Source organism: Rousettus aegyptiacus, unplaced genomic scaffold (genome assembly GCF_014176215.1).
Source record: "Rousettus aegyptiacus isolate mRouAeg1 unplaced genomic scaffold, mRouAeg1.p scaffold_m13_p_4, whole genome shotgun sequence".
Lineage (NCBI taxonomy): Eukaryota > Metazoa > Chordata > Mammalia > Chiroptera > Pteropodidae > Rousettus > Rousettus aegyptiacus.
This window is the reverse complement of record NW_023416307.1, coordinates 78,446,658-78,467,118: the sequence shown is the minus strand read 5'-3', so window position 1 is coordinate 78,467,118 and position 20,461 is coordinate 78,446,658. Positions and strand designations below refer to the sequence as shown.

General features: G+C 32.3%; 1 protein-coding gene across 3 annotated transcripts in view; it reads left to right on the top strand.

The window, feature by feature from the left end:
• CADM2 (cell adhesion molecule 2) overlaps positions 1 to 20,461 on the top strand; it is a 986,159-nt gene that overhangs the window by 691,576 nt on the left and 274,122 nt on the right. For 2 of the 3 annotated variants that reach the window (XM_016152338.2, XM_016152336.2), the window contains exon 2: positions 29 to 55. The exons of the other annotated variant lie outside the window; for it this stretch is intronic. In XM_016152338.2, coding sequence (XP_016007824.1) covers positions 29 to 55 — 27 coding nt within the window. The remainder of the gene's footprint in view (positions 1 to 28; positions 56 to 20,461) is intronic. 3 annotated transcript variants of the gene reach the window in all.

Below are 20,461 nucleotides of genomic sequence, written 5' to 3'. Positions count from 1 at the left end.
CTTCTTGTGCAATCTTTCTTGGAACCAGCGGCTGCTTCAAAAAATAAAGTTAAAGGTGAGCTCCTGTCCATTTTGCATGATTTATCATGATTCATTTTTTCTGTTCAGTCTAAGTCCTCTTAAATAAGGGAGCCAATTTTGTTAGTGATATTAGTTCAGTGTGTAGATATTAGTCACAAATTTCTACAAATATAGATACATATTATTTCAATTATTCAGTTTCTAATATGTGTGTGTGTGTGTGTGTTTGCATGATTGTGACATTGTTTGCTTTTTTGATTTATTCCCTACTTTAATAGTGTTTTTGTGCACTAACATTTTGCCTGATGACCTTTGTTTCTTTGGTAAAATTGTAAATTAGAAAAAATACAGCACAAAATAAATCTGATGGCAAAAACTCAAAACTGAACATATCTTCATAGCATTGTATAAAAAGGACATTTTATTCTTACAAAATAAATATTATAAGCTGTAGATTTCTTTGACATTTCTTCCATTTCCTGCATGCATTAAGTTTTCATTTACTAGAATCCTTATTCTGGCATTAGATAAGTACATCTTCTCTGATGAACTTATCTAATGCCAGAAAGTCTCCCTGAAAGAAAAGACTTTTGGCTCGATGTATCAGTCTTTATGGTTTTGAAAGAATTCAAATATATGCATGAAACTGTGTCATAGATTTATAGTTAATGTTTTTGATTTTGTATTCTCTAGAAAAATCTATATACTTTTAAATTTATTTCTCCTCTTATTATCAAATATATATTTTACCTCTTTCATTTATTCGGATGCAGCAAAACCGCAATGACTTTATTAGTCATGTATTTATTACCTTCAGTTTCCTCATCTACAGAGTGAATGACAATAAATACTTCAAAAGACTGTGAACGTTGAGTTAGGTAAAATATGTAAAACAACTAATAGGATTCTGGCTGCTACTAGTATTTCAAAACGATGCTGGTTTCCTTTGCTTCTTACAAGCCTGCATCTTTGTGGAAAATTTTCTGACTCTTTATCATTCAGTATTGCTATGTCTAATACCTTCCTGTGTGTGCTCAGAAGGAATGACCAAGTGGTTTTGTCTCCTTCTCTACTTCTCATACTCAAATCTACTACAAAGCAAACCTTCTCTATTATCCCTCTCCCCACAGCTCTGCCCTCCCACAGGTTCTGGTTTTACACAGTTTTAACACTATGACATAGATTCATATTTGAAGCGTTAACTGCTCCCTATTTATAAGGCTCAGCATTTAGTGTGCAAACACTATATTCCTAGCAATATATTTGTTTTATAGAACACTGAATATATAAAAGAGATGGAAAATCTATTGTTACCCTTTATTGTATCCACTACAATAAATGAGCTAGAAGAATTATTAGCCAGTCCTTGCCACAGCAATTTTCTGACTGATTTTGAACCAAATAAATGAATTCGCAAAATAATTGATAAATTACTTGACAGTGACTACATGCTTACGCATATATAAGAATAATGTATTTGTATAATATAAGATTAAGACATCTAGTTTTTGAAATGAAGAATTAAGAAAAATGTAAAATAATGTTAATTTTGGGATATAGAATGAGTGGAAATGGAGTTAAAATTCATATTGCAGTTGTAGTTCAGCTCAGAAAATACTCTATGTGGAAGGTGGATTTTAAAGTGATTCTTGAAGGTTGAGTAGGATGTATATAAAAGATGTATAGAAAAACGAAGTATATAGGAAAATACTTTGAAAGCATAAGTAAAGGTATAGAAGAAGAAATGTGTACAGTTTATTTTAATATAATGAGGGTACCTTTTGAGTGAAGACCTGTGTTTTTACAAAAGTGGAGGAAATTAAGTCTAATAATGCAATAAATAGGCAATGAAGTGAGCATGTGGTTACAAAAAAAACTTGTAATAGTCACATTAGTCACATTTATGATCCCTAGAAAATTCTAAAAAACAGTGGATCATAAATCAAATTATAATATACAGATTATACAATATTAGGTACAGGAAAGCAATTTACTAATATAAAATTATAGACTAATAAATTATATTTCTGGTGTCTAAGTTATGTCAGGAATTGCTAAAATTTTGCAATATAAACATATCACTGTGCCTGATTTAGTATTTCACACCTCACCATCCTACTATTCTACACCTATCCATTTTGAATCTCTGTTATTTGAATCTCTGTTCTCCGCTTGTATATAAGCCTGCAGGGGGGCTTTGGGGTATAGTTTATCCTATGCCTATATTTTTGCTTCCATAAGGTCTCATAGATAAAAGAAATGATATTTTCTTAAATGAATTGTGTCTCAAGTAAAAATTGAAATTTTATTTATAATGATTAAAACAGTTGTATATATGCGGAGATAACAGAGAACTAGTTAATGTTTTTGTTGTCCATTTTCTATGTAAAGGAAAATGGTCTCTAAGAAGGAAAAAAAAAATGTGGTAAGGGGAAACAAAACCCAAGGTAATATAAGAGCAGATGATTACTTAAAAATAATTTGTTTCTCCTGGCCCAAACAAAGCACAAACAGGAACCAAAGAAAGTTTTGAAGAACATATCTCATTTATTTATCTTTATAGAATCATCCAAGTAGGGAACTTCTGGAATATTGGAGAGAGAAATGTGTCCTGATATATTTTTTTTTTAAATGATTACATTTCAGAAACTATAGACTGGTAAATTTGACATTAATGGTCCAATAAAAAAATTTTAAGTAGACTCTTAAAACAATAATTTGTGGGTGTTTAGTTTAAAAGAAAGTTTACTAGGAGTCAGTAGTTATTAGTAATGGCATAGAAAATTACCCTGATTTCTCCCCTCCCTTTTTTTATATTGGTTATTATACAGGAGCAAGGATATAAATATATCTGAATTTTATCAAAGCATAGAACAGTTAGTATTTATCTATGAAGAAGCTGTCATTCTGAAGATTACCAATTATTATTTAGTGGTCGAGTCCAATGGCAGTTTCCCAATCTCCATATTACTAATTTTGCTTTGCTGAATATATACTGTTTCCTTTAATTTTCTTTTTTCTTTGGTTTTGGTGTCTCTATACAGACTTCATTTCCTTTTTAATTCCTCTTTACATTTTTCTTTCTCTCTCCTTTCATATCTTGTTCCAGAATATAGGTTTCATTCAGGTTATAGTTTTGATCCCTGAAGAGATTACTTATTGCAGTGTTAGTTCGTCTCTCCACATCCCCTTTAGGAGATGAAATTCATTTTTTACAAAGTAAAAGAAGTAGCTTTTCTAGATGATTGTATATCCACAACTAATCTCCCTCACCATTTTTGACTACTAAGAGAAAAATGAATGACCTAATTAAATTTCTTCCTTGAAATCTTAGATTTGGGAAGGAGGAAAGAAGAGAAAGAAAAAAAAACTAAAAGGGGCAAGAGGAAGACATGGCTAATCAATTTTGTTATACTTTGTGAGCATGAATTTTGTGTGTAGACTAAATAAGAAGATGAATTGAATTGAGAAATGAAAGAAAAATAAATGAGTAATGTACAAAGGCTGAGAAGTCAATAGTTGTCCTTGAGGTGCTCAAGTCCCTTTTCTATTTTAATAAGCTTTCTAGATAAGTTTCTGTTTCTTGAAACCAGAAGAGAATCAATTAATATAACTGTATTCTTTTTCTAAAGTTTTCTTAGTTTATTTCAGTTATAATTTTTCTAACTTAATCTTACTACTAAGCTCCTATCTGCTATTCATCCTACCGAACACTTCAATTTGAATACAAAAAAACTGAAACACTCATTTTCTTTCCAAATCTGAACCCTCAGAGGTTCCTGTCTTCTTATGAAAAAATATTTGCCTGATTTCTTAGTATAAAATATTTGAAATATCTATAACTCCTTTGCCTAATGGCCTCCATACCCAATTAATCATCATACTGTCCTACTTTTATGTGGATAGAATTATAATTCTACTTAAGTCCTAATTTTACAATGAGGATAGTAGCTTTTGCAAGGGTTCCTCTTCAAATCACATCTTTCTTGAAGCTTGCCTGCAGACGTTTCTAACTTGTTTTCTGTTTCTATTCTCAAAACTCCACAATCTATTGTACATTTATGTATCACAATGAATTTTAAATAAAATCAACACTGTTTTGCCACTTAGAGACAGACAAGGAGGTACCTGAGGGTATGCCTAATGTTTTTACATAAAATTATATTATTTCTTTCTGTTATAAACTTATAAACTATATTTATCTTAATGATTGTTCCAGAATCTTACAAAATTTCTAAATAATTTTAATCTACTAAACATATTTTTAGCCTTCAATATGATTTTTAGACTTTTTTTTTAAGTTCGAAATTTGGCAACTATAATGAGGGTAACATTTTATGTCATTTCTAGATTACCAGTTATTACTTTTAATCATACAACCATTATTTGGTGCTTAAATAAAAATTAATGTAATTGTTCTGACTTTGAATAAAAATTAAAAGGTGATACATGGCACTCACTGATCTAAAATGAGTTATAGAGGTGGCTTAGAGAATAATTAGTATTTCAATTTACTTAACTAATAGTAATATATAATATTATTAAATAAATAATTTACTTAACTAATAGTAATATATAATATTATTAAATAAATAATTTACTTAACTAATAGTAATATATAATAATATATAATATCATTAATGATTCATTCTAGTACAAATATAGAAAGTCTGCAAGTCAACTAAAATATGACATTTAAGTTTCTCACATACATTTTGGGGTAAACTGAAAGGCATGTAAGTAAGAAGTTGAAATTGAGACATTGCTTCAAACTGTTCTGAAATTTTACCTTAACTGGGACCTATACTTCAGTCTGTACTATATAAGATACCCTATATATACACATAAATATACATATTAAGAAATTACATTTTATAGTTTGACAGACATAGGTCAAATCCTGGATTTTCAACTTATTAAATTTCAACACCTGGACAATTTTATTAATTTCATTCAAGATTCAGCTATTGTGTCAATTATATCAGATACTGTATAAAAAAGACTTTAACTTAGAGAATAGCACATAGTAAACACTCAGTGAATCTTATTTATTATTATCATTACTGTTAGTATTTATGTAATGTATGTAAAAAAAACACAAATTAAAAAAATTATAAAGTTAAAGACAAATCTAAACACTAAAACTTTTCTATGAGTATCAGTTGCACTTCATCTTCTCGATGGCATTCAAGTTTATGATTATTATAACATTAAAATAAACACATAAAATATAATGTGAATGATCCACTAGGTATATAAGTATCATTTTTCTTTCTTTACATTTAAATATCAAAAATAAAAGTGAATAAAGAATATAATTAAATAATTTCAAACCAACGTCAAAATAAAAAAAAGCAAATTAAGAAAATTATGTAACAGAAAGGTTTATATAATACTTAGAATGTGAAAATAGCTTGTATCAGTAAGAAATTGAGAAATAAGGTTATATAAAATTTATTTTAAAAATAGCATTTAACTTCTTTTGTTGAAGCTATGTATAGATTTTAATGTTATAACCATTAAGAGTCATTCAAACTCTTGCATAACAGCTACACAATCTTTACTAAAAATAACTTATCAAGAACAGTTATTGAAACTTATGTTTATTTATCTCACACAAGAATGATATAAGAACATATGTTGGAAATATTAAAAATATGTAAGAGAATTTAAAAATATGTTATGTTTCTATTACATGTTCACAAAGGGCTCCAGGTGGATAGCCCTTGAGACTGTTTTTTTTAATCCATCTTCTAGATCATTTTGCTTCTCTAGGAAAAGAGCCAAAGACATTGCTCTATGTGATAGTTTGATATTTTTAAAGATATCATTTATAACTACACTTTTTTCTAACTTTTAAAAGTGTAAATGACAATAATAATTCAAACAGCTGATATTTCTTGAATGTTTACTATGTGTGAAGCATTACATTGAACATTTTACGTTTTTTTTTTCCTAATTTAATCCTCATAAAAGTCTTTGAGGTAGGTACTACTATTATTCTTATTTTAAAAATCCATAAAATGAAGCAAAGTGTTGTCATTTAAGTTCTCAAATTGAGTAAGAATTAGGGCAAAATTCCAAATTAGACATTCTAATTTCCGAGTTCAAGCTTTTAATGTATTAAAGACTCTAAAGATAATAGATTAATCAATATTATCATTTACTTAAATCTTAATTATTTAAATCCATTTACCTAGATTTCACCTACCCAGTAGGACTGGCATTGGGAATGAAAGTAGAACAATGATGAGTTATCAGGAACAAATAAATTAGACCTACCCAGGTAGGCTTGTTTTTTTTTTTTTTTTTCCTTCCAGATCTCTCCTTTATTTACCTTATGTTAACCTCACTCATTCTATCTTGGAAAAGTGAGGAGGTAATTAGTTTCTCAATAAGATGAGTACTGTTCTAGAAAAGCTTTAGGCATAACTAACAAGAAATGCTGAACTTTGAAGAAAGTAACAAGGTTGAGTGTTTTCATAAAAATTTTATTATAAGATGATTTAGTAGGTCAAATATAGATAAATTCAGTTGTTTTTAAAGTTCATCTTCATTTGATGCTTCTGGTTTTTATTTCTTACTGTATAGCGGTTTTAATATGTGTTTGCTCTGTGGAACATCTCATTATTTAATGTATAACTGTCCCTCTTAATGTTGCACAGTACAAAATAGTATGAGTCAGGATGGAAACACCCCTTTAGATGCTCCATTTGAACATTAGTTTTCACTTGATTTAATGGAGCCGAAGTTTTCTCTCTCTTTTCTTTTTAAAATGCAAACAAGGCTTGAGCTTTCCTGAGAACCTGTAGATAAACAACTCTTTTGCTACCAAAACAGTGTACAACTTTGTACAACAATTAAAAATTAATTTAAGCATTGCTATCTTAAGTTTATATTCTAATTTCCATTACAAATAAATCATTGTGATACTTTTATTCTATCTAAACACATCTCATCCAAAAGACAGGATCGTATGGAACTCCATTCATTCAGCTGGTTCATGTCATTCTGTTATGTTAATAAAACTGGTATTTGCTCATTCTACATTGGTTGCATGGGAATTTAGAAAGTCTGTAATTAAAATCCCAAAGTTTGTGTCTTCTTAAAGGTTTTTAAATAGAAAAAGTCTGTAATAAGGAGAAATACAGTGATCAATGTGTAACAGTTGGGCATTTAGAAGCATGTTCAAAACAAGTGCTTTAAAGCCAACAGTTACATTAGACTAAAAATAAATCCTATTTTATATTTTAATCTAGATGGAGTGATGAGTATATACATACCTTTAGTGGAAAATAATCCATTGACATGATATCATAATATAAAATATTTACCATTAGCAAATTGTACTGTTAAAAGCTTCGGAGAAGTTTATCAATGTACAAGGGTTTTAGTTTTTACTTTACCACTTACTTGCTCTTCAGTCTTTATATCAGTAAAATATGCATTAAAATATCACTAACACTGACCTCTATGAGTGACAACAATCAAAAAAATATGTGTAAGAAATTTTAAAACAGGCAACTGATATTTAGATATAAAAAGCTATTAAATAAATGTCATAATCACAGAGCTGGAAACTTGATGTTTGGTAATGAATAAAATGTGGATGTTTTGAGCCCATGCCAGTGTTCCATGTGCATGGAAAGACCTTGTAGTAATGGTATCCTGTTTATGCTTTTTCTGGCTAAACATCCTTGAAAAGTGAGTAAAAAATACAGTAATTTATCTGATAAATTTTATTGAAATATCTATACAGTGCTAAGATGTAACAGGGAGAAATTATATATATAATGTATATGTTGTATATATTACATATATAATATATATGTTGTATATATTACATATATAATGTGTATGTTATATAGTTTATATATAAATTATATAATTAATATATATAATTATATGTATTATATATACTTTCTATATTTTTTACTTTATAGGGTTTTTTTTATTCAATCATTCATTTTTTATTTCTTTAACCAACATTGCTAGGGATTGCTGCAAACATATCAGTTAAAGAAAAGTTAAGTTACACACTAGTGTATTATAATGTGATAAACATATGAAGAAAAAAAACATAAAAGTGAGATAGGAATATCTGAACACAGAGAAAGGAGGTAGTTCTAATTTTGAATGGGAAGATTAGAAAAAGGGGACATATAAGGAAGAAATGGATTGTGACAAAGCAAGCCGTGTGGATATCTTTAAGGCTCATTCCAAGAAGAGCAATCAGCAAGAGTGAAGGCCTAAAGGCAGTAAAAGACACAGCTCATTCAAATTGATGATGAGATGCAAGAGAAGTCAGAAAAGGATCAAAAATAAGCAAAGAAAGTGTTTCCAAAATGAAAGTGGTATTTAACTGAGTTCAATTCTCCTAAAAGATGGGAACTAAAAATTACTCATTGAATTTAGCAATGTGGATTTAATGGGGAACCTAGTAATTTCCATTTAGTAAGAAGCACTGTGAAACAATGGTACAATAATATAATGAGATCTGATTTCAGAGACTTTTATCTTAGTCAAAAAGACTACAGGGAAGACTTATTGAAGGAAGTGATGGTCATGAGAAAGCTGAACTAGTCAGAACCTTGTAGGCAGGGAAGAGAGGGAACTTCTCAAATCAAGAGAATGGCAGCAGGATACTAGAAGGAAGCCAATATAGTTCCTGCAGAGGAATAAGTGGGAGCTAGGGGTAAAATAAGAGTAGATATCAAATCCAAAAAGTCGTTGCCAAAACCAATCTCAAGGAGTTTACCATCTATGATTTCTTTTAGGATTTTAATGGCTTCAAGTCTTAGTTCAAGTCTAATTCATCTGAGTTGATTTTTGTGTAAGGCGTAAGAGAATTTCATTCTTTTTCATGTAACTATTTAGGTTTCCCATCACCATTTATTTATTGAAGAGACTGTGCTAACCCCATTATATATGCTTAGCTTCTTTATTGAAAATTAATTGATCATACATGCATAACTTTTTTGCTGGGGTCTCTATTCTGTTCTATTGTTATAGGTATCTGTTTTTTAGGCTAATACCATACTCTTTTGATTACTATAACTTTGAAATGTTGTTTAAAATCAGAACATGTGAGGCTGCTAGCTTTGTTCTTTTTTTCTCAAGATTCTCTTGATTATCAGGGTTTTGTTGTTCCATACAAATTTTAGAATCCTTTGTTCTATTACTGTGAAAATTACCATTGGAATTTTGATAGGGAATCACAATGAATCTGTAGATCACTTTTAGTAATACAGACATTTTAACAATACTAATTTTTCTAATTTGTGAGCACAGAATATCTTTCTGTTTCTGTACTTTTCAGTTTCTTTAATCAATTTCATAGTTTTCAGTATATAGGTCTTATTAAATTTATTTATAAATATTTTGTTCTTTTGGATGCAATTGTAAATGAGATTGCTTTATTAGTTTCTCTTTGTGACATACATTGGTATGAGAAAGACGATTTTTATATATTGACTTTGCATTCTGCAAATTTACTGAAATTATTAGTTCTAACGGTTTTTTGATGGAGTCTTTAAAATTTTCCATATATATACATATCACATGGTGCCTTGAATGTTTTAGCACACAGGTGTTTGTTTGTTTGTTTGTTTAATTCTAAGAACAATATGAAGCATTCAGGGGTGGTGGAGTATTATCGAATTTCTATTTTGAAAAAGATTATTGGATTTTTTTGAAGAATAAATTAGAAAGGTTACTATAGATAACAAAGAGACAAGGTAAATTCTTTGAAAAATTGCAATAGTCCAAGAAGAAATACTGATAGAGCGATTAGTGGCAACATCAGGGAGAAATAGACAGATTTGAGAGAATAGAAAACCCTTCCAAAAATAAAAGTTAAAACATTTAGCAAAACAATCAAACCCTGAATTGCAAATTAAATAATTGCCTCTAAATAAATATAAAAGATTAAAAATGCTTTATTATTCTTCATATTCTTCATTGTCATCAAAACTGTAGACCAAAACCCAGAAAACTAGAATAGTTTTTATCTTGTTAATATGTTAGATCACAGAAAAGCACATCTCTACTGTACTGTGCAGCGGAAGTGAAAGCAAAGGAGAAATAATAAATTGTATCACAAAAAAGTACTAGATAACATCTTCTTTCCTTAAAATAATTTTTATGGGGTGGCTCCAAAGTGTGGCGGTTAGCACGTCTACTTTACACACGGAAGGTCCTGAGTTGTGCCCCAGGTGGAACCACAGACTGTACCCTGGTGCACCAGGCCCCAGGTGTGCTGGGCCCCAGGTGCATGCCATGAATGTGTGGGAGGAGACATCCCGCCTTGGGAGATCCAGTTCTTAATGAAAAAAACGAGCAACATCCATAGGTCAGGTGTGGAAGTGTGTGGGAGCAGAATTCAAAAGGGGAAAAATAGTTTTTATCTATATTATTGATTCTCATAATTGAAAAGTTTCTTATATCTAGATATTCCAGGAGGAAAAAACCTTATATTTAAGAAAAAAATCAAGAATAACATGCTAAAAGTCATATACAAACCTGCACATCTTTTTGGGTATTCCAGCTGGTTCTATTTTAGATATAGCAGATTAAAAATTACTTAGAAATTTGATTTTTATTTTTAATTCAGTAGACGTCATTTTAGTGACATCAGAGCAGTAATAATGTGTGTGGTATGAACTTCTAATGATTCATTAATTCAACTCATTACTTGTGTGTTTTACCATTCTGGCCAAATAAAAAACACCTACTGGAAGAATAGGATTCCTAATTATTTCCTGGTAATCTGTTTTGTTTTTTTGTTTTTGTTTTTCCAAGACAGGGTAATCATCTGATGGGTATTGTATTCACTAAATAAACATTCTTTCTAGATATGCCAGGAAAACTTTTTGACTTGTAATATTATCGAATAGTTCATGAAACAATTACCTTCTTCCTTAGCCAGTCATCTTGAAAAATACTATCAAATCTCTTGGCTACCTAAACAGAGTCTCACAGCCACATCAGAATTACAACTGAACTACAGAACAGCCATCTTTGAGAGTTGCAGTAAGTGTAGCTGGACTGAAGTCCCACAACTGGGGACATTCAGAAGAGGCTACCTTGACAATGGTAAGAGGGATAGACACGCAGAACAGGATTGTCCCACTCCCATGTGTGTTGATAGAAAATCCAGAAGGATAATCTCATCTGCAGAGGTCACCCCAGAGAAACAAGAGGTCCCAAACTCACACCGGACTCCCCAGCCCAGGGTTCCAGTGATGTGAGGAGAAGTCCCCACAACTTCTGGCTGTGAAAACTAGTGGAGATTGTGGCTGAGTGAGATAGAGGATTGCTGGAGTTGCAGACATTATTCTTAAGGGGCTTGCATGCAAATTTACTTTTCGGTGGACTCACTTGCTCACAGCTCTAGCACTGGGGCAGCAGCTTGAAAGGCACCAAGAACATATGAGAAGAAACTGAATTGTCTGAATTGTCAGGGCAAGGGCTGGAGGGCCAGCTTTCTCCTAGACGGCAGTGCTGGTAGAATTCATTGTTTCTTTGTTGAGCCCTCTCCCTCTGGGAGTGCAGAAGCAGGCAGCACCCTATCTGAGTCTCCAACAACCTGAGTCTCCCACCCTAGAGATTGCCTGAGATCTCACCTGTGAGGTCCAGGCCTGACTAGTCCCACCCAGGTCTAGCTATGATCCAGGTTCGTGGCTAGGAATACGACCCCAGATTTAGAATGTTGCATTGGCGTAGTAGAGCATCTGCACCTAAAATATATAAACACACTTCAGCTTGTTGTATCATGCATGTGCGGCTGAATGTCACTATTGTACTCTGATATGTGTGGAACCATGTGGTCCCCTGGGGAGCAGAAGTGGAGCACAAGAAGGAGAGAAGAAGAGCAGAAGTAGAAGCCCACTCCCCGCCGTAGACTGCATTTCCCCCAATAGAACTGCACTCCCCACAATAAAGTTGATGCCTGCCATTTCATTCTCATGTCAGCCTCTTGTACATTCTTCCAACTGAGCATCTCACCACTGAAACCTACGTTTCTCAATGAGCTCGGTGCTGACACCACCCCGCCCAACTGGCAGGCCCACCCAAATATCTTTTAGTGGGTTTTCCATACAAACGGCCTGTCTTGTATGGGCTGTGCATGCTTGCCTATTGTAGTTAAGTCTTGGTTGTTGTTTGCACATCAGTATAAGGGATTCCCCATGGGCTGATTGATTGTGAAAACTGGCCAGAGACTACAGTGAAGGAGCTGTTGTGCAGGGGCTGATGATACTGAGCAGGATTCACTTTAGTAGGACTCTGATGTTTATCCAATTTTCCCTCTGACTGTGTCATTCTCAGATGTGGTCCTGGGTGGTGTTCTGGCTTGGTTCGAAGCTGGCTACCAGGTGTACTGCCCTGGAGCATCCTGGGAGAGGCCCTGCCACAAGCCAAGCTTGGTCTCAGCCTGTGCTCTGCCCAGGGACACCTGGCATGAGCAACCAAGCAATTCACAGATGGCTGTCCTCATGGAACTTAGAGGCACCTCAAGAGGCCAAGCCATGAACTGATGCTGGATGTTGCGAATGTCAGGCTTAGGGCTGCTCAGCAAGAGGTGCAGGGCATGCAGAAGTCAGATGCTACTTGTCTGGTTTTTCTGAACCTTTGAGAGAGTTTAGAAAAGTCCATAGTGTGAGGAAAGGCAGGTCATTTGCATGGAAAAGCTACTGGAAGTGGTACGGGTGGTCCCACGTGATCTATGGTATGAGATGAAAACATTCCATTTTTACTCTTTTGAAAAAATGTAGTTTAATAGTTAAATTTACTTTTGAAGTAAATCTGCTATGAAAAATAGTATAGATGTTAAAGAGAAGCCAAGTAGAATTAATATCAGGGCCAAACAACTTAAATAAAAGCAAGAAAATTAATTACATACACATTCTAGTTGGACTCTAGTTGGAATGAATGACCAAGGTGGTAACATTTGATTTTCTAAGGGATTTAGTAAACTAGTCTGCATATCTTTTTTGATATATGTAGATATATCAAAATGTTCTATTCCTACTTGCTTTGTCTTATAGAATGGTTTACTTTTCCAATAAAGAACATGTGTGCCCTATATGAATGCCTTATCCCAATGAGAACTATAACAGCATTTGGTCTAATAGTTTCAGAAACAGATCAGGTATAATGTACTCTTCTTGACAACATGGAGATCAAATAACTCACTCTTTTTATCACTAATTCCAATGGTCTGCTGAAATGACCATTAGTTCAATCTACGGTGACTGTTCTTCATGTTTGCCACTTGATAAGCTTTAATTTTTATTCAACTTTAGTATGTATGCCATCATTATCTGCCTTTTTATTATCTTATATTTTACTTTTTTCCCCACATTTTATCTAACTGCAACTATAAGGAATATAAGTTCCTAATCATCTTCTAGTATCAGTATAGCATACTAGAAGAGCAGAAGTAGATGTTACCCCAAATTTTCTTGTTTGTTTGTTTGTTTGTTTGTTTGCAAATCACCATAACAGTTCACATCCATATTTAAAAGGTTAAGTTCCTACAACATCAGTAGGCTCCCTTCCATTATTTATTTATTTATTTATTTATTTATTTATTTATTTATTTATTTATTTATTTTCTCATGTGCAAGGAATTTATCCCTAAAATCCTACCAGAAAGTGCTTGGAGACAACTTCCTTCTGGCTCTCTGTAGTAACTCTGCAATTTCTCAGCTCTTATTAATTCTTCACATTTGTTATTAATATGTATGTTATGTTTAAATTATATTCTCTATATTCAGAGCTTAACTCTATACTTACCTGATCTAGCAGCTTTTCCAAGGATAATGCAAATAGGCATCCGTAATTCTGGTCCAGGACGAGTTCTTCTTTCTACAAATTGACAGGCACTTTTATGTTTCTGTTTGTCTCTTAAATAGCCACTTATTGAGATGCCTAATATTACTTAATATGATTCAATTGGATCATGCTATAAGCTTTGTTTAGTCTTATTATAAGAATTAATAGAACCCTAAGCAAAGAATAGGTTAAAATTCCTCAAACCATTTTACCTGAGCATCTATCTTCTATTTCAGTATGAGATGTTATTTCAGACAATAGCTTCCTTGCTTGTATGTTTGAAATCTCTCCATATAATTGGTAAGTGCATTAGTACAAAGTCACTTGCTTCTGTCTTAGATAATTTATTTCCCTCAGGAAAAAAAAAAATGATAGAGTGACTTTTGTTATTTGGTTGCCAAATAATAAATTATCTGACATTTGAAAAATTACCTATGTATGCCACTACTACCTTATAATATTTTAGCTGAGATTTTAAAAAATCAATTTATTTGTTTCTTCACCCATTTGAGTTGTATATTTTACTCTTTCACTCAGAAAATAAAATTGGAACTAAAGTACATATTATTTACTTTCTTTAAAAATGTCATCCTGTAGCTCACAGAGACAATTGGGAACTACTATTTCATAAATCATAAATCACTTGAGTTATAAGAATATATGTAGTGAATTTCTAAATTTAAAATACTTCTTATTTTTCCAGTAAGTTGACTACCTATTATGTGTTAAGCACTAGTATTGCAGCTAGGAATATAAAGGGCTTTGTCTAGCACTATCTAATGTTCTCTCATTTCCTATTACCAGATTATAGACTATAAGAGCACACATTGACATTTTCATGAATTTTAAAATAAGGATATTGTTATTTTATTTTCCTCGTTAGAGGCTTGGACCATTGATGAGAACTAGCATTATGATAGTGTCATCTTGTGGTTCTTATGCCAGGTTGTAGGCATTTGCCTATAGAGATATTCTTTTACTTCCATTGGGTGACTGTCACCTGATAAAGCATGCTATAGGTGTTATGCATACATATCTTTCTACATAAATTAATCTTTCCTGGGACTTTGTGTTGAACACCAATGTAGAGAAATATTCTTAATAGGTCACTGAATATAATGGTCTGATTGTATCTGTCTCTCTATGCTAAAAATGCACATGATAAACTTTTAAGAAGTAGATAAAATAAATTGGTATTTTTAAATTAACTATCAGTAATTTAAATTATAAATTTTATTTTTATTACAGTTTGAATAATTGTCTTGTAGAGGATAATTATTTAGAAATAGGAAAAAAGTCATAAACCAAGACATGAAAAATACTTGCATAAAACAGATAATTTGAAATATTAATTTCTCTCAATAACAATTATGGCATGTCTGAATCCTTCTATTTGAAATATATATTTTCCACATTAAAAAAATGTTCAACTACTGATATAATTCTAATATTTCAGTTGCAAGCCTGCGATACTTTCTGATCCAAACATAAAGACCGTCTACAGAACATAGAAAAAATTTTCTGACTGAGGCTTGTTGGAGCAGTTCACAAATTCCTGTCCAGCACCATTGTTTCACAATCTATTTTCTTTAAAAGAGGACATTTTTTTTGTTGTTGTTTGAGATTTTTCTCCTCTCACTGCTTGTTATGTACATACTTCATTGATTTAGTTCTTTCTACTACGTGAGTGCATTTTTTCGTTTACTGAGTCTACCAATTTCTGCCAAGTTATGGCCTGAGCGGCTCACATGCTCTGTAGGTGGTTTATGTAAATAACAATAATAAAAACCCCTGAAGCTTCATCTCTGCTCCCAGTGGTATCCCACTGACCTCTTTTCAGCTTGAAAAGGTTCTATCTCTAGCTGATTTTTTTCCTTCCCACTGGCAATTTTCAGCCTACTGTGCTTCTTCATCTGATTTCTTGACTCTTTCTTGACTTAAGAATTAATTATTGAAATGTATCAGATGCACTCTGAAAATGTCAGTGTATTTGGTTGGATTTACTAAGAAGCATAGCTTTTCAGCCAACATGATATTGGAACTGAATTTCAAGTAGTGCCTTTCTCCACACATCCTTTTCACAGACAACACAAAAACATAATGCAGATGATCTATACCATTTCTGAAGAGGCTTGTGCTATAGAAGGCCATTTGTCTCTATCACTTTAAAGCAGAATGTTTACCTTTACATTTAAGTGCCTTTTTTCTCATTGAAACTTTAACAAACACTTTGTATAGAAGTACAAGAGACTCACAGAAGCTGTCCATCTATCCTCCTGCCTCTAAACCAGCCTGTGGCTAATTTAATCTGTCCAGTTCAGATGGTTATTGATCCTGGTATAAAAAGAATTCACAGCCTCCCTTGTATGTGGTGGAATATTCTACAAGTCTTATTCTCACAAACTCAGACACAGAAATTTATACACTGGATAGCACAAGGCAGTTTGAGAATAGTAGCAATTTAAGCAAAAAGATTGAAATCACCTAAAAAGAGATTCGAAAGCATTTATTAAAATGTTCCAGGTGTGGGTTTAGGAAGGGAAGAGATGCTTTAATTCACAATATTTATTTTAAAAGAATATTAATAAAATAATATATTTAAAAGCTGAGACACTGTATTCATTAACTCATAAAATAATTAGTAGACACCTACTGTAAGCCAAGGTCTGTTTTAGCTGTTTGTTTCATTAGTGTATAGAACCAATGAAAGAGAAAAAGTCCCTATCCTCATAGAACACGTATCCAAGTTCAGGAAGACAAACAACAACATAGTAAAATAAGGGAAAAATATAGGTTTGAAAGTGTATTGTAGTATTACAAGGAAAACAGAGAATGGGGTTAGGACATGTGTGGAGGTGGGGGGATTGCTATTTTAATGAAGTAATCAGGATAAGGTCTTACAAACAAGATGACATTTGGACAAACTGAATGTAGCAAGGGACTGGCTAGTGGGGAGAAAGGACTTAAGAGCAAAGAATAAGACCAGTGCAAAAGCCTTGAGGCAGTAGCATGCTTGCATGCTTTAAAAAAGAGCAAGAGATCTGATGTAGTTGGATCTTACTGAGGCAGGGGGTAAAAAAGTAAGATGTGGAGAGAAAATAGAATCAGATGGGGTAACAAGACCTGGTTGCATAGGGCCTGGTAGCTTCTGGACTTGGCTTTTACACTGAATGCAGTAGAAAAGCACTGGAGGATATCCAGGAATGACATGATCTGCCTTATGCACTTAAAAGATAACTGCATTGCTGTATTGGGGAGTGGAGACAATGTAGTACTACAGGAAAGAGATCATGGCTTTTATCATGTGTTAGCATTAAGTTGGTGAGAAAAAACTGCATTTCATTTGAAATGATAGCTAGTGCAATTTTCTGACAGTTTAGAGGCAGAATGCAGAAGAATGTGGACTTAAGGACATCTACAAGGTTTTGGCCTATGCCATTGGAGTATCGTCTTTCCCATTAACTGAGATGAGAAAGACTGTAAGAAATACTGTAAAAATATATATGGAAATGTTGATAGTTTATATCCTATCTCCATAGCTTAGGTAAATAGCTAACTGATATATATTATAGATGTTATTCATATATATAAATGCACACACACACATATATGTATAATATGTGTATATATGTGTAATATTACGTAATTGCATACCATGCCATAATTTGAATATGCCATCATTTGAATTTTCCAACTTATGGAAAAATATGGCTTATTTTCTTTTCCTTCATTTCTCATTATACAAAATGCTACAATAAATAAATTTTAAATATGTATGTTACTTTATTCTGGTTCTTTTACCCAGAAGTTAGGCTACCAGATTAAATGATACATCTACTTGTAAAATTTCTTTTATATTATTCCAGATTACTTTTCTATGAGACTGGAAATTAATATTTTTTATCAATACAAATTTTCAAATACAAAAATTTTCACTTCTTTGAATCTTAGCCAGCATCACATATAATCACTTTAAAAAGTATGTTGTCTAATTTGATAGTTAAATATTACAACATTCTTGCTTCTACAATCTCCTTGACTACCTGTTATAATTATTTGATGAGAATTCCCCTAAGCATTTTTGAGCCATCTTTCTGGAAATAGAGAATGGTTAGTCAACATGTTTTTCTCTCAAAATTTTTTTTAAATATCCAATTTTTTTTCCCCCAAAGGTATTTCAAAAATACAATATTATTTGTTAGAGTTCTAAGAACTTAAAAGCTACATATTTTTTAAAATTTAATTTAATATAATCTTTAAAACTGATGTCAGAGTTTTGTATTCAGAGATTAAGAAATTGAAAAGACTATAAATTATGTATTCTGTTCAGTTATATATTATTACCCCTTTTGCTGATTTTGTTTGACACAGGATTATCTGTAATAATAATTATATAATGTATATAAATAATTTTATACAAAATTAATAATGTGAAATAAAATTAGACAGTCTTACTTATTTTCTTTCTGAGATTCCTTATTTTAAAGCTTTCTCTCTTTCATCTGCTTTTCTTTCTCCATTTTCCTATGATCTGCTTATTTTTCTGTTAGAATCATAGCCAATCCCGAAGTTTCATTCTCCTCTATCCCACACAATGAAAAGATCAACACCAATCATGGCCAGCTAGGAAATACAGAAGGTATGTGTGACAGAAAAATAAAATGATCAGACAAAGTAAATTTTCTGGATAACTAGTACATTTTTTAAAGCACTAAAATATTTTTATTTTAACTCCTCTAACGAAAAAGTTTCCAAGATTGTAACTAGGACAGCATTATGAACACAAATCATTTCACAGCAATCCAGTGACACCATTGGAGGTGACCGAGTTAGAAATTGCTTGGGCTTTTTGACAGGTAGTGCAACTATTCAGGATTCCTTTTGCTTATTTCCAATTTCTAGAAATACGCCAGTTGATAATTATCATTATTGTATAAATGGAACTGATGTATACTTGAGGGAGACATGTATTGGTTTTAACCTGTTCATTTAAAACAACGATTTTAGAATTGAAAATAAGGAGAATCCATATTGTAACACTGAGATTCTAAATATAAAAATAAATGTGCAGACAATGTAACTACATTTTTCTAAAGTTAATTAGATATTATTTTGTGTCATCCTTTTGCCACGTGACTTCTCTTCTTCTTCCTCTCCCTCTCCCTCTCCCTTTCCTTCTCCTTTTGTATTTTCCTAGTACCTCTTAGGCTCATAATATCATCCATCGTGCAGCTCCTGAACCAAGCTGGGGACCACAGAAGGACCAACTCTGGAGAGCTGCTTAAAACTGCCCTCCTAGACTAAATAGGATGTCTTGTCCGCTTTAAGTGTTTGTCCCCACCCCAGGAGCTACTTAGGCAGAATTGCTCAAAGATTCCTCAAAACTGGAACTTCTCTTTCTTCCATTGACTCAAGAAGAGACTAGCCCCCGAATGTCCAATCTCTCTTACTCATGAATCTATCTATTTATTTGTTTGTTTGTTTGTTTGTTTGTTTTTGTGGATTGGTCTTACCTCCCCATACCACCCCATCATAATTCTTTCTAAATATTTTGTTTAAGTCCAAATTTTACTGAGGCTTTTAAAATATGGACCGAGGCTTTTAAAATATGATAGATAAACTTCATTTTTTCTAATTTTTGAATATATATTTTTCCTATATCATGATACTGAACAGACTACCTACTGCATGATTTAGGAGAGTGGGGTAAAGTGAAGAAGAGACCTACGTGGATCAGGATATACAAGAAATAAATGTAATATTTTAGATACTATGCTACCATATTACAATGGCACCCAGAAATACAACTAACACCCTATACTTATCTGACCTTTAAATGTATACTAAGCACTTTCATTTACATTTAAAAAATTATTAGTTTTTCAACCTTGTGAGCTTTATAGATGAAGAACGTATGACTAAGAGACATTAAGTAATTTCTTTTAGGATTAGCTATAAACAGATAGTTACACATTACTGAAACCTGGATCTTCATACTGTATGACAAATGGTTTTCTACTCCACATTTCCTTAAATATTTGTATAGTAATAGAAATAAATTGCCTTTTTATTTAAAAGGAAAAGGTAAGTAAGACATTTGTAAATGAAGAGAGATTGATAGAGTACTGGAGAAAGTGAAGACACCAAAAATAAGGGGCATAGATTCAATCACCAAACATTTAGTCTTCTGTGGTGTTCTAGTGCCAGAAAGAAAAGAGAGAAAAAGAGAGAGGGAAGGAGGGAAGGAGGGAGGGAGGGGGAGAGAGAAAGAGAGAAAGAGAGAGAGGGAGGGAGGGAGGAGGAGGAGGAGGAGGAGGAGGAGGAGGAGGAGGGAGAGAGAGAGAGAGAGAGAGAGAGAGAGAGAAGAAAGAAAAAGAAAGAAAAAAAGATTTTAAATACTTGTGGTAGCAGCAATGCAATAAAAAAATATAAATCAACGGTCTCATCTGTAATATGAAGACTGTTTCATTGTTTGCAATAGAATAAAAACTTTAAAAATTTATGAAAACTTTGGACCTCATTAGTTCCAAATATATAACCACCATCTAGATGAGATCATCAAAATTACTATCATTATCAGTTTTGTATTCATCTGTTTTTATAT